General features: G+C 65.0%; 1 protein-coding gene across 1 annotated transcript; it reads right to left on the bottom strand.

The window, feature by feature from the left end:
• Positions 1-4,477: 4,477 nt before the first annotated feature.
• On the bottom strand, positions 4,478-25,898 carry LOC114225454 (WSC domain sialate O sulfotransferase 1). The gene is made up of 8 exons (XM_028125157.2): positions 25,472-25,898; positions 20,638-20,752; positions 19,841-20,025; positions 16,976-17,097; positions 7,848-8,007; positions 7,247-7,411; positions 5,843-6,043; positions 4,478-4,830 (listed from the first exon to the last, which is right to left on the bottom strand). The coding sequence occupies exons 1-8, from the start codon at positions 25,896-25,898 to the stop codon at positions 4,478-4,480; spliced, it is 1,728 nt and encodes a 575-aa protein (XP_027980958.1).
• Between the last annotated feature and the right edge of the window lie 322 nt (positions 25,899-26,220).

Raw genomic sequence — 26,220 nt, 5'->3', positions numbered from 1 at the left:
CTGCCAGAAATGGGGGTGAGACTGGGCACAGACACATCCCCAGTCCAGCCTCCAGCGGGAACACCACCTTGATGGCGGGCGGCCCACGGAGGTCCACCCGGATGCCCGACCCACGGGTGCCGGGGAGGGTGCCTGGGGGTGGCCTTGAGCTGCTGGGTTCGTGGCAACTTGTCACATGGCAAAGGAGAAGTGGCCCAGCTGATGCTGCTGGGGTGTGATCTCAACCTCTGGCCAACCGCACCGCGTCAGCCGGGTGCGGGGCTCAGACTGCAGGGGTGAGATCACTGAGGAACCTGGTGCCAAAGTCCAGGTGACCGGGTGCCTGTCTCCTGGTCAGGAGGGCTGGCCCGCGATGCAGGGGCGCGCCCGCCCGTCCTGCAGGTGAACCCCCCGGGGGAGCAGAACCCTTCTGCGTCTGGGATGCCCGGGACGGAGGATGAATACCCGGGCACAGTCCCTCTCCCTGCTCCGTCTGGGCAGGTCTTCAAGTCCTGGCTACGCTCTGATAAAATGGCCCTCGGCGCTGACCTCGGGCACCCACCAAAGTGTATTCTGGCAAGGAACCAGCAGTGAGATTAATGGGGTCGCTTCCAAATGAGCTGGCTCTGCACACTTGCCCCGTCTGTGGCGACGCCTCCAAGACTTATAGGGATGCAGCAGAAGGGCGGTCAGGTGGTTTCGCGGAAGGAGCCCGTGTTCCCGCCCTCGCTCTGCGTGCCCGTCCTTCCAGGGTGACCTCACGGGAGTCCCAGGTCCCTCGTCTGTGAAGTAGAGGGCTTGCGCTTTGGGCCGCTCAGCTCAGAAGCCAAATCTCTCCCCCCACCGGGGCGCATGCGGTATGAGGTCTCTGCTCCAGGAAAAGGCACCGTCCCGGGCCCCCCAGCTTGAACTGGGCCGAGGCTCAGCCTCCATCTCCATCAACCACAGACGGACAGAACCTGGCGCCAAGCCTGCAGACCGTAAGGGACAAAAGCCTGACTGAACCCGAGGGGAACAGGGGATTTATTGGCTCATGTAACAAAACCGTCCAGAGGGAAGGCTGATCGCAGGCAAAGCTTGAGCGTTCTTGACAATGCCAAGTTCCTGGCTCCTTGTGCCCCCGACCGCCCCTGCGGCAGAACCAGTGTCACCGGAGGGTGGGCCCCTCTGCAGACCCAGGGCCGCCGACCTCCCCTCCCACCAGCAGCGCACGTTCCCAACGGCCTGAGATGCCCTCCGGCCACACCCCTGTAGCTCACAGGACCATCCCTGAACCTACCCATCGCCAGAGACGGAAGGAGCCGTTGGCTTTGTCCAGCCGGGGGCCCCACCGCAGAGATGGTGATGAACGTGAATCCCCCCCAACCCCTGGAGACCGGGGCTGCTGGGGAAGGAAACGGGGGTGGGAACAGGGGGGCACGGTCCTGCCCAGCTCGCAGTCTGCCTTCCATTCCATTTCCGCCTTGTACAGGCCGACTGGTCCTGTTGGGAGCGGTGAGCAGTGTGGCCCCAGACCCATCAGTTTCCTGCTAGACCCCTGGGGATTTTCCAGCCGCAGAAAAACACGCCTGTGCCCCAAGCATTCCTGCAGCCACGGGGACCCCCCCAAGCACTCCCATCTCCCCACCCCCAGGGTCCCCCAAGAACCAAGGCGCTCCTGCCACATTTTAAGGGGAAAATGCATTCTGGTGTACAAACATTATCACATATTCATGCACTCAGGATCTAATTTTGGCTGCAAGAGGCTTCATTACAAGATGCTCACATAATTAAGCAGCTTTCTTCCTGGGGTCTGGAAGCCTGTCTATTCTTCTGTCTCATTTACACATCACTGGGATTATCAAAAATGTGTTTTAGGTTTTTAAAATTATATATTTTGGTGTTTCCAAATTGATCCACAACGGGAGATGAAAACCATGGAGATTACACGTCTTAACACAGGTTTATGTGATTTCACAGCCTCGTCATTAAAGGTGGAATCTGCAGGAAGTAGGGTTTTACCACAATTCTCCCCCAAATTCACACTGGCTTTTGCTCCCTGGCTGCTTGGGGCGGCAGAGGCTTGATGGGGAAGCTGAGAGCTTGAGGAGGCCTCACTTCCAGAGACAAATGGACAGCCAGAGCCCTTTCCCGTGCCTCCAGGCTCTCCCCCAGGGGCAGGCCGTGGTGACGGCTGCGGAGAATCAGCAGCAGGGCCTTTGCACGTTCTTGCTCATTGGACACCCAGGAGCACCATCCCCGTGTCGGGCGCCCAACTGTGTGCACGGACTCAGTGTGAGCCGGTGCAGGCTGACCCCGTCGTTCTGTTCTTCTGCAGGTCTGGCTGAGGTGCCCTGGAAGCTGCCAGGCTGTCTGAGCAGCTAGCTCTCCCCCGGGAAGGAAGGGAGGTCTCTGGGCACCTGGCAGCAGGAAATGAACCATCTACCGGGGTGAGGCGCAGGCTGTTGCTGTCCTGACTCCAGGGTGGGCAGGAGAGTGGAAGGCCTGAGGGCCAGCGTGGATTGGCCCTCCAGCCACACCTCTGCCCTTCCCAGCCTCCCTGGAGTCCGGGTTTTCTCCCCGAAGTCTCCCGGGCGGCCGGGAAGAGTGAGGGCCAGATCTGGGAGCCAATCTCAGGAGGCAGCCAGCATCCGGCCCTCCATCCCCTCGAGACTCTAGGGTTGCTTGGGGGGCGCAGGTGTCCCTTGGGCCGCCTTCCACAGCAGGTGGGGCCTCGCGGCAGGTCTCACCTCTCCCTACGACACCAGAGACACCGCTTTATGAGGGGCCGTCCCAGCGTCAATGGCGGAGCCAGAGCCGTGCCAATAAACATTTAGCAAGACCCGGCGTTTCCAGCGTTAAGCCGAGAGCGGCTGTGGGAGGGCCCGGACAGGCTCAGCACCAGCGTGGGTTTGGCGGAGCCGGGGACGGGTGTGGAGGCCTCCCTCTGAAGAAGGGCAGCCCGCTGGGCCCCCCAGCCACCTGCCCTCACTGTGGTGGCTCACGGCTTCCTGCAGCTGACGGGGGGTGCAGAGTCAGGACATTCCAATGCCGGTTTCCCCAAACCTCTCCCCGTTTACTTCCCCTGGTGCAGCTTGGCTCAGGTCGCGGGAGGTCAGACCAAGGGGCCCAGCCACGGTCACCCGAAGCCTGGAGAAGCTGCCGAGGGGCCCACCCACCATCACCCACCTCGCAGGGGTCCACCCCCACCCCCAGACCGGAGCCCTGGTCTGCACGGCCTCGTTCTGAACCCGAGGGTCGGCTTCTGAAGGGAGCTCTGTCCCTCCAGGCTGAGCACCAGGCCACCGTGAGGACTGTCCCTCTGTGTCCCCACCTCTGTCCTCACCCACCACCCCATCCCCGGCTGCACAGACTCAGACACACACGCCCCACACCCGTTCTCCAAGCCTCTGAGCCTTGGCATACACTGTTCTCTCTGCCTTAATGCCTTTCCCTCTGCTCCGCTGGGGAAGCTCCTACAGATTTCTCCGGACCAGGGCATGGAGACCCTGAGCGCACGCACACTCCTCTGCTCCTGGGTTAACTCCTGTTTGTGATCAGCCTCCCCTGCCCCCCGAGGCTGCGAGCTGGGGCGGGGGGCCTTCCCACCACTCCCCCCGACACACACACCAGCGGGCTAGCACACAGCAGGCTGCGGCGTCCGTGAGGGCCCTTCCTCCAGGGGTGAGTGAGTAAGACATCAACCTCACGCAGAGACAGAGGGCGTGGTAACGAGCCCCAGGGACCGGGCGGGGGGTGAACACTGAGGGTTTGGCCACGGCCCCTCCCTCGAGGGTTGTGTGGTTGGGGGACATGGCCAAGATGGGTGGGGCCAAGTGATCCCCAAGACCCGTCCCTCCTGGGTCTCCCCACGTGCACCCCAAGCCCCCCCCGCAGGCCTGTGTGCCCCTTGGGTCCAGGGCTCCCCTGGAGGCCAGCCCCTCTGGCCCCATGCCCCCTCTCCCTCACACCCCGCCTCTGGGACACGGGAGGGAAAGGCGAGGCAAGGGGGCCCCTCCAAGGAGTGCTGCCGTTGGACAGGGTGGGGGGTGCACAGAGCTGTGGCAGGTCCTGAGGTCAGTGTGCAGCGGTGGTGGGGGGTCGACTCTGTCGAGCGCTGCCAGCCCATTTGCAGAGAAAGGAAACGTAGAGCTGGGCACCGGGATGCCTGGTGGCCACGCTACACGTGTTCATGGGGCATCTGATGTGCCGTCAGGGTCGCGGGGTCCAGCAGCATCCGTGAGCTCATGCCCACGCTGGGGTGCTCGCTGCCCACGGCGCCAATGCCCACCTAGCCCTGCGTCCGGGGGCAGGGACCCTGGCAGCGAGTCTGCAGCGCGAAACAGGAAGCCGGACTGGGAGCGCAGCGTGCACGGGCGGGCCGGCGTCTGCAGGTCTGAAAGGGCCCAGCCCAGCCCGCGTGGCCCACAAGCGTGCAGACGTGTCTGTGAGCACAGAGGGACCTGTGGCGGCTCCAGCAGCTGGGCCCCAGCGAGGCTGCGGGGCAGCGCCCGGGCCGTCATCTGGGCACGTACTCGCCCGGCAGCCCGGCCCCGCCGTGGTCACGCAGCGCCTTGTCCACCGTCCGGATGTAGCCGTCGATCAGCGCCCTCATCTCGGGGGTGAAGGGCTCAGGGTCATGGGGGCGCCGGCCGCGCCGCCGGAAGCTGCCCTCCTTGTTGTTCTCCACGCACAGCAGCCGCTCCTCACTCACGGACACATTGAGGAAGGCCACCATCTCCCGCAGCTTGGGCAGCAGGCTGTGCCGCAGCTCCTCATAGTGCACCACCAGCAGCCGCTTGCCGTACCGCAGCCAGTCTAGCACGTGTGAGGACCACCACGCCGCGTAGCTGCGCACGAAGTCCGGCCACTCTGCGCGGGAGAGAAAGCGCCCATCAGGCCCGCCTCCTGGGCGCTCGGGGCGGGGAGGCGAGGGCCCCACGGATGAGGCCCTCCTGACAACCCGCGGGCAGTAAGAGCAGCACCCCCGGGCCAGCCTGGGTCACGTGGCTGTGGCTGCATCCATGGCCATGGCAGCACCACGTGAGGACAGACGTGGACGATGTGTGCCAAGAACTGGTCCCCTCTCTCGTGGACAGTGAGTGCCATGACCGCTGGGCCCACGCTGGGGCAGGGAGAGCCACAGGGCCCACGTGGCACAGTGGTGTTAATGACAAGTGGGAAATGGGATGACCCTCATCCACCTTCACCTGTCCTGGGTGACCGGGATGAGCAGGGGTGCGGCGAGGACGCACGCAGGCCCGATCGCCTGCCCCAGGGCCTCCTGTGAAGCTAAGTGAACCTGGTCCCTGCCTGATGCCGACCTGTCTCGTTGGGGGCAGGGGGGGTGGCCAGTCTACCCTGTGACACTGCCGGGCAGCCGCCACCTTTTGCGGATGATCTATTCCGTGAGATTTCTATCCTAACAAATTACAAAGCTGGTGGACTTTTTGTTTTGGTGGGAAAAGGCGCAAATGTCAACAAGCATTGCTGGTGTAACTATCCAGGCCGCACACCTCAGATGCCGTGAAGAGCCTTCGCTTTCCCTGGTCTTCAACAATGACTCCGAGATAGAGACCACCCTGCTGTCTCAGATGAGTAAACCGAGGCTCACAAGAGCCAAGGAGGGACCAGAGCTCAGCCTCCTGCATCCGGGGAGTCAGCAAGGGGCAGGGTCGGCTGGAGGCCACGGGAGGCATCAGCCGGGGCCGAGCCTGCAGGGACGGGCCTGCCTGCCCCACGGCCTCGCACCTGCTGGAGGCAGCTTCCCTCTGACAGCTCCATGCCCTAACACTCGCCCCCCAGACCCGTGTCTCGGCCACACTGTGGGGCGGGTCGCCCCCTCCCCCCTCCCCGCCACGGGCTGCCCGCCCCTTTTGCCTACCTTTGCTCTTCCAGTTTCGGTCGGCCGCGTAGCCCAGGTGCCCGGCACACTTGCGGTTGAACTCGGCCACCAGGGACCTGTATGGGTTCCGGATCAGCAGGATGGCCGAGTCGAACATCTCGATTTCCCTCCGGCCACTCTCGTGGGTCTTCACACAGATGGTGCGCCGGCTGCGCCAGTGGTCCTTCTCGCCCTTGAACCCTGCGGGGAGAGCGGAGGCCCCTGAGGATGGCGTCGGGCCCCTGCCACGGCAGCAGGCAGAGCTGAACATGCCTCCGGGAGACCCCAGAAGTCGGGGGGCAGGGGCCTGACACCCCTCTGGACGCTGGAGGTGCGTGCATGTGGGCATTTGCATGGAGATGTCCCCCAAGCACCACAAACAACCCACGAGTTTGTGGTGGCTGCAAGTGTGGCTCCGAGTGGCTACGAGACTTGCCCAAGGTCACACCGCAGCGCACGGCTCTAGGCACATGGCATGTGTGTCCCTGGGAGGCCTGGCTTCCACCCCCTCCCCGGCAGTGGGGGCGGGATCCCCGTCACCAGGTGCGAGGGCTGTCAGACCTTATGCTGTGGTCCTGCAGCGGGGCCCCCCGCCCTCCCCACCGTAGCAGAGTCACACAGGTCAACAGGACGCTTGTGTGCTCGTTCTGCGGTGGGCTTCACGCTGCGGATGGAGGGGCTTCGCGTGCAGTCCTGCCGAGCACAGGGGCTCACGGGTCAGGGGGTGCAGCGTGATGTCACAGAGGGACCCCTGGACAGGTGCCCCTGCACCTTTACTCTGGCCACATCCCGACAGATCTGGGGTCTGCGAGCCTGGGACCTGTGCTCCGTAAAGGAGCATGTGCTTCTCCTGGGCTCTTGGGGACGCCGATGAGCCCCAGCACCACCCACTTCGTGAGCAGCTGGGGAGCACGTGAAGGTGCAACGAGCAGGGATGGGTTCTTTGATGCCAGGAAACCAGGCTCCTCCGAATGGGAGTTCACCCACTGGAACTCAACACGCCAAACCCCGTCAGCCTTCGCTGGGGCTTCTGTCAAACGCTGGGATGCTCCAGGGAAGGAGGAGCCAGACCACGGGCTGTAAACACGGGATCTAGTCCCCGACACCCTGACACCCGCGGTGGCTTCCGCGCACGGCAGGCTTTCCCCACAGCGGCCACTCTCGCCCGTCACATGGGCCACGTTTGCCCAGGACAGGCCGGGCAACGGTGCATGTCACTGGTAGGTTGGTACAGAGGCCAGTGGCCACCCTGAGCCAGTCCTGGAAGCCTCAGAGGGGGAACCTCGGGGGCCACCCCACGTGGCTGGTCCAGCCCCTGGGCCCCTTGGCCACCTACAGACCGAGACCGCCGTGCAGACAGGTCCTGCCCCACAGCTGGGGACCCCTGCCCTGGCCCTCACTCACCCTTGTTATACAGGGTCCCATCAAAGTAGTAGCTCCCCGTGTAGAAGCCTGTGGCGTGCTCGATGAGGTGCCGTGCCCACGTGTTCCCGGCTCCCGGGAAGCTTGACAGAGCCACAAACACCTTGGACTTGGTGGGCAGGAACCGCCTGTCCGTGCAGCGAGTGTCTGAAAGTCCAGAGGTTGACCACCGACCGCCCCACCGGGACCCGCTGCCCTGAGGCTCCCACTACACCGACGGGGAAACTGAGGCAGGCCCAAGGAGGGGAGGGGTTGGCTGCACAGGCCTGGGGCCAGTCAGGCCTCCCATGCCCCGGGCAGCGGGCCCTGGCTCCCCGCACAGCGCGTAACGCTCCGGATTCTGCAGGGGGTGGCTGGCCCCACCTCACCGCTCTCCTGCTCTTCCTCGGACTACCTCCGTCCCCAGAGTCGGGTCAAGGCCAGGAGCGTCCCGTGTCCAGCCTCCAGGGATGGTGGAGGCCCCCCCACCCCGCCCCAGGACTGCACGCGGCCACGCTGGCCTCTCCAAACCCCCGGAGCACACACCATGGTAGACGCGGTGGGGAGGACCCCGCACACCTCGTCCCCCAGGCGCTAAACTCACCCTGCACGGGCGTCTGGTAGACCTCGCAGTACTGGGCCAGGCTCTGTGCCTCGGGCTCCTGGCCGCACAGCGAGTTGTCCACGGCGTCCCGAAGGCTGAACTGAGGCGTGGGGTAAGCGCAGTAGCACTCCCAGCCCCGCAGGATGGCCAGTGGAAACTCCTGCCAGGAGCGAGGGGACAGAAGCATGTGGGTGCGCCCCGGGCCGGGCCTCCCAGCTCACGTCGGGATGGACGTCCATCCTTCCCGCGCCAGCCGGGGGGGCGGGCACAGCGCACGGGACGTGACAGCTCACCGCGGGCTGGAGACAGTCAACAGTCACAGCGTGAGCAGGCCCGGCACTAACGCTGGGGGGCCGGCAGGAGTGCGGGAGGACCCGGCACGCGGGGTGGGGGCGTCCACAGGAGCCCGTGTGTGCCCGGTCAGATTGGGGCACGTAAGCCCCACAGCGCAGTGTGGGGCCCACAGAGCGCAAGCCCCAAGGAGACCTCTGGCCTCCCGGTTGGAGTTCCCTGGGGAGGCCAGCCCAACCCTGCTGCGGGGGGCAGGGGGGTGTAGGCCGGGACAGACCGCCCCAGTCCCTGCGGGCTCCGCCAGGATCAGGGGCAGCCCCCTCCTGTCCTTGGCCCTGCTCCCTCTGCGCCCACGGAGGAGACCGCTGGGTGCTGGGCGACCTCGGGGAAGGTGGCGAGCCTCTCTGAACCTCACCACTGAACAAGGGCAATCAGATCCACCTTGCACGTTCCTTATGAGAACGGCCCAGCACCCAGCACGGCGTGTGCGGGCGCTCCCGGGGGGAAGGACACCCAGCCCCACTCGCCCCTGCCTGCCCCTGCCTCGTGCAAACGTGAACGCAGGGACGAGTGGGCAGGGAGGGAAAACCTCTCACAGCCCAGGCAACGCCGCACAGACCTTTTTATTTTTGCCCACAGCAAAATTCTCATAAATAAAAAAAAAAAGCAATAGCGTTTTCTGAGTGTGGTTTGACAAAGCGAGGATCTCCGGGCTCAGAAAAGTCACCCGGTGAGTCCTAGCCATGAGGGCGATGCAGAGGCCGGGTGGGGGGGGCGGTGGTGGCTGGGGGGGGGACTCCTGTGCTGGGGCATATGCCCGCCCCAATGCCCTGCAGCCCCCACCAGAGCCTCTCCCCGCCTCCCTTCTCCTCCTCCTGGACCCCTACAGCAGCTGCGCCCCTGCCAGGAGCTCCCAGGGTCCCGACCCCGTCCCTGAGAGCTGAGCTGCTACGTGGAGACAGAAGCCGAGACCCCGCGCTGTTAGGACGCTGCGCACCCACCACGCTGCGCACCCACCACGCACTCCCGCGCACCCCCACCACGCACCCCGCGGTGTTCTGACGCTGCGCACCCCCACCACGCACCCCCGCGGTGTTCTGACGCTGCGCACCCCCACCACGCACCCCCGCGGTGTTCTGACGCTGCGCACCCCCACCACGCACCCCCGCGGTGTTCTGACGCTGCGCACCCCCACCACGCACCCCCGCGGTGTTCTGATGCTGCGCACCCCTACGCACCCCCGCGCACCCCCACCACGCACCCCCGCGGTGTTCTGACGCTGCGCACCCCTACGCAGCCCCGCGCACCTCCACCACGCACCCCCGCGGTGTTCTGACGCTGCGCACCCCCACCACGCACCCCCGCGGTGTTCTGACGCTGCGCACCCCCACCACGCACCCCCGCGGTGTTCTGACGCTGCGCACCCCCACCACGCACCCCCGCGGTGTTCTGATGCTGCGCACCCCTACGCACCCCCGCGCACCCCCACCACGCACCCCCGCGGTGTTCTGACGCTGCGCACCCCTACGCAGCCCCGCGCACCTCCACCACGCACCCCTGCGGTGTTCTGACGCTGCGCACCCCCGCGCACCCCCACCACGCACCCCCGCGGTGTTCTGACGCTGCGCACCCCTACGCAGCCCCGCGCACCTCCACCACGCACCCCCGCGGTGTTCTGACGCTGCGCACCCCCACCACGCACCCCCGCGGTGTTCTGACGCTGCGCACCCCTACGCACCCCCGCGCACCCCCACCACGCACCCCCGCGGTGTTCTGACGCTGCGCACCCCTACGCAGCCCTGCGCACCTCCACCACGCACCCCTGCGGTGTTCTGACGCTGCGCACCCCTACGCACCTCCACCACGCACCCCCTTGGTGTTCTGACAGTGCGCACCCCTACACTCCCCCGCGCTGTTCGGACGCTGTGCACCCACCACGCACCCCCGCGCATCCCCACCATGCACCCCCGTGCTGTTCTGACGCTGCGCACCTCTACGCACCCCCTGCCACGCATCCCCGCCACACAGCCCCACGCTGTTCTGACACTGTGCACCCCATGCACCCCCTTCCACCTCCACCACACTCCCCCACGCACCCCTACTACACACCCCCTCCACACCCCCTTAGCTGTTCGCACGCCGTGCAACCCCAACACGCAGCCCCACGCTTTTCTGACGCTGCACACCTCTATGCGCCCCCACCACGCATGACCGCGCCCCCCCACCATGCATGCCCATGGCTGCTACAGCACCGAGCCCCCCTTCACATGGAAAGCCCTGAGACAGCCCGTGGGGCCCCATCTGGAACCCTAGTCTCTAGGAAACAGACGAGTCCTGTGGCTCTTGGCCTGGAAGAGGGGAAGGACCTCCCTTCTCTCCAGCCTCCTCATCTGTCACTGCCTCCCCTGGGACCAGAGCCCCGGTCCCCACGCCTTTGCTGGAGGAGGCCCAGGAGACATGGATTTTCGGAGGATGAAGGACGGGGGAGGCAGTGGCTCGGGTTGTCCTTGGGCTTCCCCTTAGCAGGGTTCGGGGAGGAAGCAGCAGGTGTGTAACCCGCCAGACCCCAACACCAACCCCACAGCTCAACAGCCTGCCCCCTCCTAGCCTCGGTTTCCCTATCTGCGAGCTGGGGGCAGGACCCCTCAGCCCGGTGCACGTCCTCGGTGACCCCCTTCTCATCTCTTGGGACTTCTGCTGCCCCCCCGCCATGCGCGGGGACCTGAGGGTTTGACGCTCTGTCTGTGGGCTCCCCTCCAAGGCCCCCACACGCGGGACAGAAGTCGGAAGCCCTACCTCCATTGCACCCGTGAGACCTGCCGTTGGCCACAGCGGTCCCAGCCCTCACCTGCTGCACACTCTGCACCACAGCGGGGCCCGCATTGGGTTGCAGGGCAGCACCGGCGGGGCCCCCAGCCATCTCTCCGCACCTGAGGCATCGGTCCCAAGCCCACGTTCTACCCCCAGTTCAGGATGCGGCTGTATTTGGAGACGGGGTCTCTAAAGAGGTAAATCAGTTAAAATGGGGCCACGGCTGGTGTGAGTCAATCTGACTAGTGTCGTCCTAAGAGATTAGGACACAGACAGACGACTGTGTGAACACACAGGGACAAGACGGCCATCTGCGAGCCCACGAGGCCCGAGAAGAAACCAGCCCAACGACACCCCCACCTCGGGCTTCTCGCTCCCAGGACCCCGAGAAGTGCGAGCCCCCCTCTGTGGCACTTTGTTGGGGCAGCCGTGGTGACCTCCTACACTGGGGTCCTTACGGTCCAGGCACACACACACCTCAGGACCTTTGCACCTGCTGTTCCCTCTGCCTGGAATGTCCTATCCCCAGAAACCGCCCCCCCAACTTTTGCAAGCCCTATTCCCTGAGAGGCCTTCACTAGTTACCGCGGTTCACACCACCAGTTCCCAAAACAGACGACAGCTCTGCCCGAGGGAACCGTTCCATCAGCTCTGACGCGCGCGCACACACTTGTTTCTTCCTGCCGCCGCCGTTCTTCAGCCCTTCCGCCCCCGCTCCCTCCCGCAGTCAGACGCTGCTCTGACTTGTGGTCCAAGGTCATCCGGTCTATCCTAGAACGTCCCTCGGTGTGGACTTTCCTTTCACTCAAACCTGTGCGCCCACTCTGCCCACGAGGGATCCTCCGTGGAGGAACCACAGAGTCGCCGCCCACAGGCAGACTCACCATCGGGGTGTCCTTTCGCTCCACGCCCATCTGGGCTCTGTCCCCTGTGTCCTCGAGAGTGCCCACGGGACCCGTGTCCTGGAAGGAAGTGTCCCTCCAGCAGTGTCTGCGCCTGGTGGACGCTCACTGAATGTCTGACGGATGCACCAACGCACGGTCGAATGTCCCCCGAGGTGCTGGGGGCGCACGTGGGCACCGGGTTCCCGTGGGCCCCCAGCTCTGCTCAGAGAAGAAAACGCCACCACGTGGGACCCCTCCCCAGCTGCAGTGGCTGCCCCGCGACCCTGCACCCCACCGGCGACTCGAGCCCCTCCGCTTCCTCCAGTGGATGAACCCGTCAAGCTTCCCGGCGCGTGCGGAGCGAGGGGGAGCCGTAGATGGTAATGCGGTTTTATTTACAACATAACCGCTCCAGCAACATCACCGGATTCTGAAAACACAGAGCAATTTCCAGCCCCTTGGGGGATTTCTAGGACATGATTTCCATAAAAATTAAATATTGATGTAACTCTTCTCTGCCGGCTACCCTGCTCCCCCCCCACCCCGGCTTCAGAGCAAGACGATGATCGGAGAAGGAGAGGCGGGAGGGGGAAGCCAGGACACAGACGTGGGACCGTTCCCGTCGAAGGGGTGGAGGGAACGGAGCGGGGAGACAGGGCCCCACCCGCAAACCGCATCCGGAGCCTGGGCCCGGTGGCTGCCACGGGCACACGCACTCGGCCTGGCGTCGGGTCAGGACGCAGCAAGGGATGGGCCCTTCCGTCCGGGCGTCCACGTGCAAAGGCATGGTGGCGGCCAGGGACCAGGGAGCGGACGTCTCGGCGGGCCCGTCGGTGTCCGTCCTCCCTGAGCGCTTTTCTTGCGGTGGGTCTCCGGGGTTACCAGGCATCACAAAACATGTCAGAGATCAGAACTTCAGAAGGGGAAACGGAGGCGAGGAAGCAGATGCCGAGCAGCCCAAGACCTCAGACCATGAGGCCCATCGGGGACAGAATCAGCCCGGGGCTCAGCCACACACTGCTCTCAACTCCGTGGACACACACATGAAAACGGGGGGGCTTTCACTGAAATCTGTGCACCAGCACGGAGCTTGCCTTGACTGGTCTCCCGCCTCCGTTCACTCTGAGGCCACTGCGGACATTCAGGCCCAGAAGGAAAGTGGGTGCCCGGGGGGTGGCTGCCGGGATGGGGGTGGAGGGTGGGCTTCTGCTCGCAGCTGAGAATCAGGGTGAACCAGAGCCTGGCCACGGAGCCCGTCACCGAGCGTGTGTCTCCCTGCCGTCGGTCGGCAAATTGGGGGCCGTGTGGTCGGAGAGGCAGCCCACGCTCGACCGCAGGAGCCCACGGCTTCGGATCGCATCCGCACGAGGGAGTGAGGATGCCACGGCTCAGGGCCACGAGACTGGCCAGGACCACAAAGTGAGTATATGGTCGCACAGGGACACGCACCTGGGACACGGACTCTGAAGCCACATCCCACCGTCTTCGGAACGAGGCCAGGTGACTCACTTCTGGAGACGCACCTCAGGTCTCACGAGTGACGTAGGAGACGCACAAATCCCTCCCCTCCCACGTGTGATGACACGAGGAGACGATTACGAACCTGCTCACGGGTCAACCTCGCTCACGGGTTGACCTTCGGGAACGTTCGGGGCAGCGTTACTTAGAACGGCAGAGAAAGTAAGGCCTTGCAGCCACGAGGGACACGTGGCATGGACACGGGAACAAACAGAAGGAGAGAGTTCCTTTTTTTTTTTTTTTTAAAGCAGGCCCCATGCCCAGAACAGAGCCCGACACGGGACTTGATCTCACGACCCTAGATCACGACCCGAGCTGAGATCAAGAGTCAGGCGCTCAGCCGACTGAGCCGCCCAGGCGCCCTGAGAGATTCAGTTTTTAAGAAACAAATGCCACAAACATGAACTTAGAATAAAAGACCAAAGGATGTGAAATGTTACTGGTCGTTTTCTCCGATGTGGTAACGTCACAGGTGAGTTTTAATTTAATTCTGCATTTTCAAAATTTTCCAAAACAGATATGCGTTACCTTTGTAACCACCCAAACCCCCCCCCAAAAGCTATAAATTTTCTTTAAAGACACACACGGTATAACGTCAACAGGTTTACCGCCGAAATTGTCTTGAGAACCCCAAAGCTGTGCTGGATCGTCTCCTGTGGACAGGACTGGCTAGCATCTTGGCAAAGGGAAAACTTCCCAACGTCCAGGAAGTTAATTCACAAAACCCAGGCCCTTACTGACCCAACCTCGGGCCGAGCCGGGGAGGCAGCGCCCCTCCCCCCGGCGGACAGATTGCACCTGCCGGGATCCAGGTGGGTCTGGGGAGCAGCTGCGGAGCAGGGAAGGAGCCTGGTCAGCACGATGGGAAAAGCCTGAGAAGACCCGTCCGTGGGAAATACTAATCCGGGCGATCAGTATTCTATAGGAAGAGCTCATACACCCCAGATGCTGGCAGACCCCTCGTCCTCGCCCTCCGACTCCTGTCAGCATACCCAAGAGCAGGTGCAGGGGGAGCGAAGCTCAGACCGCCTGCGGGATCCCTGCAGAAGCGTCAGGTGCTAGCAGCCCGTTTGCCGACCATGCCGGAGTCCCTCGGCGGCCCCGCCGCGGGGCCTGTGCACAAATATCAGGCAGTCAGACCGTCGAGGCGCTGATGGCGGCCCACGTGTCCTCCTTCCATCTGGCCACACCCTGGAGCTCCCGAACCATCGGAACCAACCGGCAAACAACGGTGGAGACTTTCATATGGGGCCACAAACAAGCCTCCGACGGCGCTTGGAAGCAGGGTGCCGTGAGGCCGCCACGGCCCAGATCGGCCCTCGTGAGGCTCAAGCCGGCCCCGGCCTTGGCTCCATGGTGGGGATTCTGTCCGTGAAGACACCTGCCACGGCCGTGTTGTCTGCTGTGCACCGTGCCTGCGTCCCAGAGCATCTGAGCCTCCGGCCAAATCAGTGCCAGATGAAGCTGCCCCCACAGCCCCGAGGCCCCGGGGCCACCAGCCTTCCTGGGAAGGAGGCACTGGCCCTCCAGAGGGGAACGTATGGCGGACGTCCGAGTTCACCTCTCCCACCCCCTCGACGTCCGGGGAGGAGAGAGAACCACCCCTGCCGACAGGTCTCTCCGCGGGCCTGGGTCCCCCAGAACTCAGCCTGGACACAATCAGAAGAGACGGGGGCTCCCCATGACTCGGCGTGGGGCACGTGGGCTGGGCCTCGTGGGGCCAAGCCAGCTCAGGGCAGGGGCTGTCCACGGGGCGGCTGTGCCCACAGGGGATGCCCGGCTGTCACATGGAGGGGGGTGCTGCCGCCAGGGGCCGGGCAGAGCTGGGAGCGTGGCTCAGGCCGCGAGCCCGCCGGTCAACGGGAAGCTAGAACCAGACAGCCGAGGACCCCTGAGGCTGTAAACTCTGCGTCCGTAACCCCAGAGCAGAATGCCCGGGGCTGCCCAGGTCACTGGGGAATCCAGCCCAGGACGCTGCTTTGGAGCCACCCTCCCCCCAAAATTCTCAAAGCCGCGTGTCTGCCTCGCACATCTGCAGCAGGGGTATAAAATCCACGTAATCTCTGCCAAGTGCAGTGGGCACACGGACCCTGACCCAGCATCGCCCTGCGATCCAGCGACACAGAACGACCCGCCTACCAGGAGGGTCACCGTGGCCTCGCTCGCGAACGAAACACTGAAAACCACGGAAACGCTCCACAGCAGGGGAGGGGTTGCCTAAGCGATAGGACATCCATGCGGCGGAGCCCAAGAACAGGAACGCGCTCTCCGTGTCAGGACAGAGTGGTCCCTCAGACCCACCGACCGTCGGGGAGGAAAGGGAGCTGTCCCGTCCCCTCCCCCCATGCCGTCGAGACTGGACGGGCACCTGTTCCTGCTGCTGGGACCTGCACTGGCTCCGGCAGCGTGCGGGGCTCAGAGTGTCCCCCCTGGGAGCACCAGGAGGGTAAGGTGGGTCACCCGGCACGCGGGGCACCTCCAGGTTTGCAGACAGAGGAGGCCTGGTCTGGTGCAGCCGAGCGCCTCGGATTGCGGACGGCGGTGGGCGCTCCCGGGGCTGCTGGGGACGGCAGGTGTGCAGAAGTCCCGGGAGGGCCGCGTGGAAGCAGGTGCATGTGGCCTCCAGAGCGCTGCTCCCACGGGGGGAGCGCGGGAACGCAGGCCCTGGATGCCCCAGACACCCCGAAATGCCGGAGACGCAGAGACCCACTCCAAAGGGGGTGATTTAGGGTGGGAAGTGCAGAAAGGCTCTGTCTTGGCCCCGAGGGACGCATCTCGAGTGGCACCAGGGGGGTGCGCTCCTCGGTGTTCCAGAAGCCCGCTCCCTGCAGCTCCGAGCCACCGGCCGGGTCAGAACCAGGGGGCCTGACTGGGTCCAAATCCCGGCTCCCCCATGTGGGGGACGGGTGACCTCGGGCAGCAGGCAGGAGCCTCTCTGCCTCTGTTCCCTCACCTCAAACGTGGCCGCGCGTCCCAGCACCCGCCCGGCACGGCCCTTAGGAGGATGGAGTGAGCTAAGCCTGATGGACAAGGACATTTGCGCCACCACCACCAGGACACTCCTGTCCCAGCCCCACCCGTTACGTGGCCTCGGCTCAGTCCCCAGCATGCGGGAGCAGCCCCGGCCTCAGCCTACCGCCATGGCTGGGGGCCACGTGTAGGGCCACTGGACCCTGCCCCAGACCTCAGTGCTCTGGGGTCCCGTCGTTTACCAGCCCCGTCTGGCCTTGACCGCCGTGTTCCTCCCAGAGCTCCCGAGCCAGGCAGGGACAGCGGCCTGGGTCCCACCCACTCTGCAGAGTCGCACCCGAGCCCCAGGGAAGCCAAAGGCACACGTGTGACCATGGCCCCTGACGTCGGGTCAGCACCCAGCCCTGTCCCCGGGCTCAGCCGATGACCCGTCCACTCTCCCCGAGCAAGCAGGTCCCACTAACAAACCCGGTCCACTGAACACCTGACGTTCGTGCCAAGAACTGCCATTGGGGAAGGCGCGATCCTTCCAGCCTCGCGGCCCTGCGGACACGGCCCGGGCCAGCCGGGGGCGCCCACGTGAGCACAGGCCATGCAGCCATGCCGGCACCTGCCCCACGCACCCCTCCAGGCACGAGTCACAGGCGGCCTTACTTTCTGGGAACAAAATCCCGAGCACGCGTCCACCGTCGCATTGGCCTGCGTCAGGGAGTCGGGGAAGGTGTGGGTGCCGTTCTCCGGCAGTCGGAAGCATCCGCGGTACGTGACGGTCCTCCCTGCAGGGACAGATGGGTTTCTGGTGAGAAACGGTGCCCCTGGTTGTTGGTGCCTCTCGTGGGGAAACGGTGGCTTCCACAAAGAGACTCAGCAAACCAGACAGCAGCCCACCCTGGAGAGGGTGTGGACGGGCCCGACTCCTGAGACCCCGGGCGCCCGAACCTCCCCACCGTGGTCACCGACAAGGTACCACGTGGCTGCCACGTGCTGACCTCAGGCCGGCTTCCCCCCAAACTCCGGGGCACGGTGTCCATCCCCCCCCTCCATCCCTTCTTCCCTCTCCCCCCGGCTCCGGGGCACGGCATCTGTCCCCCGCTCCGTCCCTCCTTCCTTTCACAGATCTAGACTGCGCCAGATTCTGCACCAGGCGACCCGAGAGGCTGATATTCTGGAAAATTCTGCATCCCTGCCATGCAGGCGTGAGGAGAACAGCAGATGCAGAAAAGTGAAATCCCTCCACGGCCCCCTCGCTGTGCTGCTGGGTAGACCCGAACTCCCACCGGGCCCCATGAATGCTCCTCGAGCCCGTGCTTCCGCAGGCACCTCCGCCCAGCTGTCCTCTAGCCCAGGAGGAGAAGTCCAGCCCCTCTCCAGCGTCCTGGGTGCTGAGCCTTCTAGAACGTTCTGGCTCCGACAGCTTGCATTCCGTCCGCACTCGTCAGGGTTGCTTAGGCAGCAGTCTTGCTGTCGCGCCCTCGCCTGCCTCAGCAGCGCGGAGACCCTGTCCCTAGCCTGCGCCCCGGGAGGCCAGCGCTTTGCAGTCTGGGCACCAGGTGAGCCCGACTAGCCCCCTGCGAGCAGACGGCAGCAGACAGGCAAGTGAGGCGCGGCGGGGCCTGCCTTGGACTGGCGGTCCCAGCGGCACCGGCCGCCCCTGTGCTGTGCGTCCGTCAGGGGAGGGGCTGCCATCCTGGGCAGGTGGCCTCCTCGCGCCCAGGGGACAGCCCAGGGCCCCTCGGGGCACACGGTGAAGCGCCCTCGACCGCCCGGCGCCCACCATCTGGGAGCACGTTCACCCGTCTCAGTCCTGCGAGTGCTCCTTGCTGGTGGGAGCCGAAATCTAAAACGGTGGTCACGTGGTGACCCCGAGACAGAGACCCCGTGGGCTCAGCCCCTGAGGGGGGTGGGCAAAGGTCAGCCGCCAGGAGGGCCAGCCTTACACCTTGTCAACACCAACCGTGAGACCAGTGCCGCCGACCTGAGTCCTGGGGCCTCCTGACCCTGACCGTGCGCGCCTCGAGCCAGTGACGTCTGAGTCAGCAGCTGGGCGCGGAGGAGGGGCCGGGGGCAGCCCCGAGCCCCCCGTGTAGACATCACAGGTCCCAGAGACCAGCCTGGAAGCCCGTGTGGGTGCACGGGTGACAGGACAGCTGAGCGGATGTCTCCTCCGCGAGTCCACAGAGCGCACGTTGTCAGGAGCTGTCCTGTCGCCGAGCCGCCCGCGTCCTTGCTCCCAGACGCCCCTGAGCAGCCTCGGTGGCCCAGCCTGAGCACCCACTCCCGCGGGTTCTCGCAGTGGGGCTTCCCGTGGGGCTGCCCGAGCCGTCCCAGCCCTGCTCCGAGCGGGGCACAGTCCTCAGCCGGCGCCCTCCTGCAGCCCGTCACGTAGTCCACAGCTGGGAGGCGCCGTGGCTGGACGCCGGGCAGTCCCACCTCTGCTGCTGCTGGGAGGTCTCCCCGGCTCCAGCTCCGACTTCCTCCCACGCCCAGCCTGGCCGCTCCCCATCATGGCAAGGTGTCCCCGACGTGGGCAGAGGTGCGCCGCCACGGTATTTAGAAAGCAGCCCCCGATAACGGCATTGAGGGGATCCGGGGCACATCGTCTTGCGGTGAGGATGCACCTGAGCTTCAGCTGCAACTCATTGGACATTTTCAGCGGCAACTCTCGGGGGCGCATTCTTGCTTCCCGGCGCATCAGCTCACTGCCCCTTGCGATCGGCTCCCACCTTCTATAATTTTGGATCGTGAGCTTATCCTCAGTGAGGATTTGCCTGGGGGACCTCCACCCGCCCGAGTTGGGGGCGCAGCCCTCAGGAGACCGTGCATCGGCTCCACGCGGCCGGAGCCAGCCGTCACGTCGGGGCGTCAGGACCAGATGGGCAGTAAAACTTTGAGCCTCCAGCCTCACCCAGATGCAGGCCAGCACTGCAAGTTTGGTTTGGTTGGAATCTCAGCTCCAGCTCAGATCAAAACTGACCTATCTTTCTATCTCCCCGAACTGGCAGGTGGTATTTTCTTTGGAATCTAAAAGTTCACGGGTTTGTGCTTCCCCGGAGCCAAACGTCACCATGTGCAGAGCTCTGGGCCCAACTCCGCCCCTGCCACTGCGGCCCCCGGACCAGCAGCCCCGCTCTGCAGGGGAGGCCCCGGCCACCGCACCTCCGCCCACTCCGGCCTCTGCACCGCCATCTTAGTCCCCCTTTGTTTCCGGGGCCTGGGCTCTCCAAGGGTTGTTCATGTCTGTCCGGAACATCTAAGCACTGCACGGCCAGGAAACTTTCAGAGCCTCTGGTCGGCCCCACCGCGGCTCATTTAGAGCTGCCTCTGCACTTGACGAAGAACGGGAGCCCAGAGAGGAGAAGCAAGCTGCCCGGGGCCACACAGCACGTCGGAGACGCGTGGGCCCAGGCCTCCTGGTGAGTGAGTCTGTCCCACAGGCCATGAGCCCACGCAGCCTCCGGCCACCCCTGCCCCCACACGAGCCCCTCTAGCAGGGCGACAGGGAAGGGAGGACACACTCACGCTTCCTGGAGCCGAGCTGCAGGTCCTCCACGCGGTAGACGGACAGCCGGCCGACGCCCCCGCACACGGAGCCCTTCTCCCCTTTGCACTCGTGGTTACACGCCTCTGGCCGGACGCTCCTCACCGGCAGCCGGTTCCCGCAGTAGCACTCAGCCCCAGCCTCCAAGCCCGCGTACACATAGGACCTGCAGGGAGAGCCGCCCCGCTGAGTCGCGGCCCCGGCCCCACGGCGGCCGCGACCAAGGTCGGGGTCAGGCCAGGAGGCCAGGGACACGCCGTCGGCACACGGCTGGCCGTACGGGCTGGTGTTCAGCCAGACTTCGGGCTCCCCGGCTGACGTTGGGGAGCAGGCCTCCCTTCATGATAAACTAGAGGCCAGGGCTTTCACGCCCCCAGCTCAGAGGCCTGAAAACCCCCTGGTGCTCCGCATCCTCGTTTGTGGCCACCTGTTGGCCGCGCGGCCCCGACTGTCCCTTACTACCTCCCCGTCTGTTCCCCGAGCCGCTGGGAAGGTAAAAGGGGACTGAGTCGGTGCCACTTTCTACTCTGTCTGCACCGCAAGGCTGAGCCGGGACCCCTCCTATCCGTTCTGGCCTCAGTTTCTCCATCTATAAAAGGGTCAGAACAGATCATGACCAAGCTGGAAAGCTTCCTGGAGGAGGTGACATTGAAGCTGAGGCCTCTATTGTAGTCTGAACATAAAGTAAACCGAGGCCCAGGGAAGGAAAACCACGTGCTCACATGGCAGCCAGCCCCCCTGGTTCGGAGCGGCTGGACGGCACGGGGCTCTCACTCACCGCTCAGCACACGCGTCCTGGCAGTGGGACACAGTCATCTTTCTCAAATCGAAGAACACGGTGCCCCTCAGTGTTCTGTCGCGGCCACTGTCGCTGAAGCAGCCGACGTAGGTACCTGCGGGCGGGGAGCACGGTGGAGACTCAGGTCGGCATGGGACGGTCCTGCCACATGCCCATCCTCGGGAGGGCTCCTTGGAGGGCCCCGGGCGCCAGGCGAGGTCGCACCTGCCCCTGGCGCTCACTGACGCCTGTCCCCGCACGGCCACCGCTTCCTCTACCAGCCCCACCTCGCTGCGTCTGCGGCCGAATCCCCTCCTGGGACCCCTTGTCTCCATCCCTGCCCGCCCCCCGCTCAGAAAGCGCCCCCCGCCTCCACGAACATCCCGACCGGTGGGTCCTGTCGCCTCCGTAGGATCCAGAGGGAAGAGATCAGTTATGGTAAGTCTGACTTTTGCTAAAAAGAACATCCTGCAAACGGGAAGAGCTATCTCAAGAAAAAAACCTGTGTTTGGGGAGGCGTGAGCCGCCATGGCTGGAGGCGTGGCTGGAGGCATGGACGCGGCGTCTGTCGGGCACCACAGGACTGCTGAGCGCTCGCCCGTCCAGGCACCTCTGGGGACGAGACTCCACCAAGCAGTGGCGGTGACGCCCCAGCCGTGACACCTAACCTCTCTGTCCCCCGACACAGAGGGGTCTCCCAGAGATGCGCAGAGAAGGCCAGAGAACACGAGCACAGAGCCAGCACACCGGGGTGCGTGGACGCACCGCCACGTGGCTCAGGAGCTCCCCGGGCCCCACGCCACACGCCGCACGCCAGGGACTGTGCTGAGACACTGCCCGAGGACGTCTGGAAGGGCATCCGCGCAGCACACGCCGCCTCTGGGGGGTGACGCACCCAAGGCGTGCCCACGGCCGGCAGGATGACGCCCCGCCTCCCAGCCCGGCGCCCCCAGGGCAGGCGACGCCCGCGGTGTTCCTGCCAGGATCCCGGCCCAGAGCAGGAGCCCAGGGCTGCCCGCCAAGTGGTTCGGAGAAGTGGGTCCCCAACCTTCATTCCCGGGGCCGCATCTGGGAGTGACAGTCCCGTCTGTGAACAGCACATCTAACCGTGTCTCTGACCTTGGCTACATCATGGCAACGTTCTGAGCCTCAGTTTCTCTAACCACCCAGCAGATAAAGGCCCACCACCTGCCCCACCCCGCCGGAGCCCCTTCCCGTTGCCCCCCGCGTGCACCTGTGCCTGCCCCTGCTCACGCCCACCCTCCGCTTCCTGCCCGGCCTGAACGGGCGTCCCCGACCACGCCAGCCCGCCACGGCCTCTCCTTGATGCAGATTCCTGCATTCTGTATCTGAAAACCTGGTCAACACCCAAATGCTTCTCACTAACTACTGCTGTTGAAAGTCTGCTACACCCGCGTGCCCCTGTGTCCGCGGGGGCCCCACTGGGTCCCGCACACGGTCAGCACCAGCACGCCGTGCCCCACTGGGTCCCGCACGCGGTCAGCACCAGCACGCCGTGCCCGTGGTGGGCCAGGGCCCCCAGGAGCAGGCTGACGCCCTGCAAGGACAGGTCTGGGGAACAGGAGCTCGGACGCAAGGAGGGGCTCCCAGGGTCCCGAGTAACAGACACGGAGCAGTGGGAGGTGAGCGGGTGGCCAGAGACGGGACTCCACCCCCGAGCCGGGGTCACCGAGGCAGAACCCCGGGGCAGCGGGGAGCGACGATCGCCTTTCTCACTGTCTGCCCGCAGGGCCATGAGCTTCCCTGTGCCCGTGGCCCCAGGATGCCCGTCACCGGCCACGTCCACGGGCACCGGCTCTCGCTGAGGCCGCCGGGCCCCGGGGTCACAGAGGGGTCAGGACCCCTGAGACCAGAACTGCCCGCCACCAGCAGCAGGAATAAAGGGTTACCCTCAGCCGCCTACTTGGTGAAAGAAAACTAATATTTGAGAAATTTCTGATGTGTTGCTCAGCGAAGAAGAAATTCTGTTACGACTTTCAATTAGGCCCCAAAACACAAGCTTCGGGTGGTTAGACGTTTATCACCGTTGATGGGAAATTAACGGAAAGCATGTAAGGGGTCCACGGCCGGGGCTGGGCAGGGGCACGAATCTGGGCCCGTGCCACCCCCTCCCCACTGTGCCTCGGCTTCCCCACCTGTGAAGTGGGGATGGGCCCTGCGGGCTCGGGAGGGCAGAGAGAGGGGGTAACAGGCGGGCGGTTCGAGGCACACGTGGCCTGCAGGGCGCTGGGGGGCGACTGTGTTGATGTGAACAACAACCAGGGCGCGGACTCTGCAGGCCCTCACCGCTGAGCCGGCAGCCCCCCTCCTGGCTCCCCGCGAGGCCGTAGGGGGTGAAGTGAGTCAGCAGGTGCGGTCTGAGCAGGAAGCGCTGGGCGCAACCCGGGCTGTCACCACTGTGCTGGGGCGGCCGGGGCCCAACTGGACGCTGGACGGGAAAACGGCAGTGGGGTACCCACCCCGCGGGTGAGCGAGAGAGGAGCAAACACTTGGGGGCCGCGCCACAGGGCACACACAAGGCCAGGACCCCCGCACCCACTCCGACCGGGGGAGGCGGCCAGCCCTTCCTCCTGGAAAATTACTGGGCGGCTCTCCCAGCTTCGAGGGAGCCGAGGGCGTCCAGGGGACACACTGGGACGCATTCTGAGGCGGATTTATTGCTTTCGGCTAAAAGGGAGGCAACGCGTTATTGTCTGTGAGTCCTCATCTGTTCATTTGCACAACACGGACGCACCGTGAGGCTGTTAACGACGGCCGTGGAGATATCAGAATGTCTTTGGAAATCACTATCAATAAAAAACAAACTGGCGCGGGGGAAGTTACTATTTCTCCCCTAGTAAACTTACTGACATTTTATTCCATTATGGATGTCGTCCAAGGTATAATGAAATGCTTGGTGATTGATGGACCTCCTGCAGCTTTGGCGCTCTGCGGGGCCCTTCCAGGAGCATGGCGGGCTGCCCGGCCGCAAAGAGCCACCCTCTTTGTCTGTGACAAGCGTGACCAGCCTGGGGCCAGGGGGCGCCCTGCGGGCCAGTGCCCCTGCTCAGAAGGTGTCCCTCCAGTGGGTGACACCACGGCCTCCCGCAGAGCACAAACGCTTCCCCCAGTCCTGGGGGCCGGGGGGGCACTGGCCACACAGAGCTGCCATTCTCTACACTGGCCCTGAGGCTCCTCCTCATGCTGGGTCATGGGGAGGGCGCCCTGGGGTTCACGGCGGTCAGCACCCCGACACCCCTCCGGTCCCCAGCACGTCTCACCCCAGTCTCTTCAGTTGCCGCTACACCCCGTCCACCGTGCCACTAGGGGGGATGCCGTGGAGCCCAGGGCTGCCCCCGGGGTTCTGACTCGGTCACCCCAGCCCTCCCTTCTGCTGGCCGGGTCACAACAACCTTCCACCCGAGCCTCAGCACTGCTGTACAGTGACGGTTCCGCCCCAGACTGAGCTCCTCGAGGGCACAGACAATAGCAGACTCAAGCGTGGATCCCCGAGGACAGATGGAAAGAAATAAAGAGGAATTGACCTTTGGGCAATCTGCCCAAGGTCACAGAACCAGTGACCAGCTATACCAAGAGAGTATTTGGTAGAGTTTTTGTTTGCAAAACCTGTACCCTTTCCAAGGCTGCTGCTCAAGGATTCTGTGTTGACTTTGTCAGTCATTCACACTTCAGTCTAAATGAGTCACGTGGGTATAGTGTGCATAGAGACCCAGCTTCCTGGGGTGCTGGGGCGAGTTGACAGAAGGCAGGCCTGTGCAAAGTGAGTGGCAGAATCCGTTCCTCATGTCCCCCTCTTTCTTAGGTGGGAGCCTCCTGAGGAACCCCGCAGCAAGGGCTCTGACCCATGTGATCTCGGGAGAAACCTCCTTCTGTGAAGACAGGAAGGCACCGTCCTCTGGGCTTCACCAACCATCAGTCATCCCCCCAATGCAAGGGCCGCGGGGGCTCCTCCCTCTTCCTTGGACCTTCTCACCAGCCTGACAAAAAAGGCCTGGCCCTCCTCCTGACCCGCCGCCTCCAGGCTGCACTCCGAGATGTGCACTCTGCCCTTCCTCCGAGTCCGTCCCCTGCCACATTCTCTTCCCCAGCTCCCTCCTCGCTCCCTGCCAGCGTCCTGGGGTCACACCCCAGACAGGCCAAGGCTTCCAGGGAACCCAAACCAGGAGAGCGACCTTGACAACTGACTGAACGTCGCCATACCCAGTGTCTCCCCTGTGGGATCGGGATACCAGGAGAGCGGTGATGCCCATAAATATCATTTACAGGTGCACCGTAAACGATGTGGCAGTTAGCTGCCAGTGACCGGGGCCGAGAAACGACCAGGCCCTCCCGCCCAGGGGTCTCTGCCTGCAAGAGCACCAGCATCACCCGCTGACGGAGTTGTGTAGACGCAGCCCCACCCCGCGTTTGGGGGAGGCCGAGGACCTGCACGTGGGACAGCCTGCCGTCCTGCGGCCCTCAGTGCGGTCCCATCCCATCCCCACGCTAGCCCTGGGGTGGGTATCTCTGTCTTCACTCCCCAGGGGCCTGGGGCCGTTAGGTCACGTGTCCAAGGTCACCGTCAAGCCAGCCACCAAGCCAGGATGCAAGCTGAGGTCCACCCAAACCCAGAGTGTGGGCTCTGGGACGATGGCGCTAGCCCAGCTGGGCGCAAGCAGAACTCTCGCAGAGCAGACAGAGCCGGTGGTCTGGGGGCCACGGGCCTGGGGGCCTCCATCCCAGGCAGGCCCAGGGCCAGAGAAGGGGAAAGCCAGCCCTGCCCTCCGGGCCCGGGCCCCCCAACGCACAAGGGGAGCCAGGGCTGAGCACCTACCTCGGCTGCTGGCTGCAGGCCTACGGGCCTCAGGGCCCGGGGCGGGCGGCCCCTGGGTGTCTCCCGCGAGGTGGTGGAACCAGCGGCGACGCCTCAGCGGGGGCAGCTCTGAGTTCCGGCTCCAGAGCCCACGGGGGCCGGGCCGGGGCCGGGCCGGGGGCCTCCGCAGCACATCCACGCCGAGCAGCAGCTCCGGGCTGACGCGGGGGGCCTGCAGCGCCCCACTGTCCAGCAGGCCCACGCCCAGCGCCACAGCGGCCACAGGCAGGGCCTGTAGGGGGCCGGGCGCTCGGGGCCCTGGTGGGAGGGCCACGCGGGCTCGCTGCAGCAGCAGGCTGCCCGTCATCAGGTAGGCGGCCGTGAGGAAGAAGAGCAGGAACTGCGTTCGGAGGAGAAGCTTCTGCAGGCGGAAGAGGGGTTTGGCCATGCCCCCGGGCGGCGGGGCTCCCGGCTGCAGCCTGGGCACGGCTCCTAGCACCCGATGGCGGGGGAGGCCGGGGCCCCCAGCGGCCTCATCCCCGCACCTGGCACCAGCCTGTGTGCCTCCGGGCTCCCCGGTCCTCCCGCCCTGATTCCGGCAGATGCTTGGGTGGCAGCATCACACATCCCCGGCCACGGGGCCCCGTGGCTGTGGGTCCTGCCTCAGGGTCACCAGCTCCGCCGTCGCTGAGCTCCACCAACGGGCACGCCCGGCCGGTGAATCTGTAAGAGTGGAGAGAGCACGCTGAGATGCAAGGCCCGGGGGCCTC

This window comes from Eumetopias jubatus, unplaced genomic scaffold (assembly GCF_037043125.1).
Source record: "Eumetopias jubatus isolate StellerSeaLion01/CBP00866 unplaced genomic scaffold, mEumJub1_p1.0 scaffold_10, whole genome shotgun sequence".
Lineage (NCBI taxonomy): Eukaryota > Metazoa > Chordata > Mammalia > Carnivora > Otariidae > Eumetopias > Eumetopias jubatus.
This window is presented reverse-complemented; position numbering and strand designations above follow the sequence as displayed.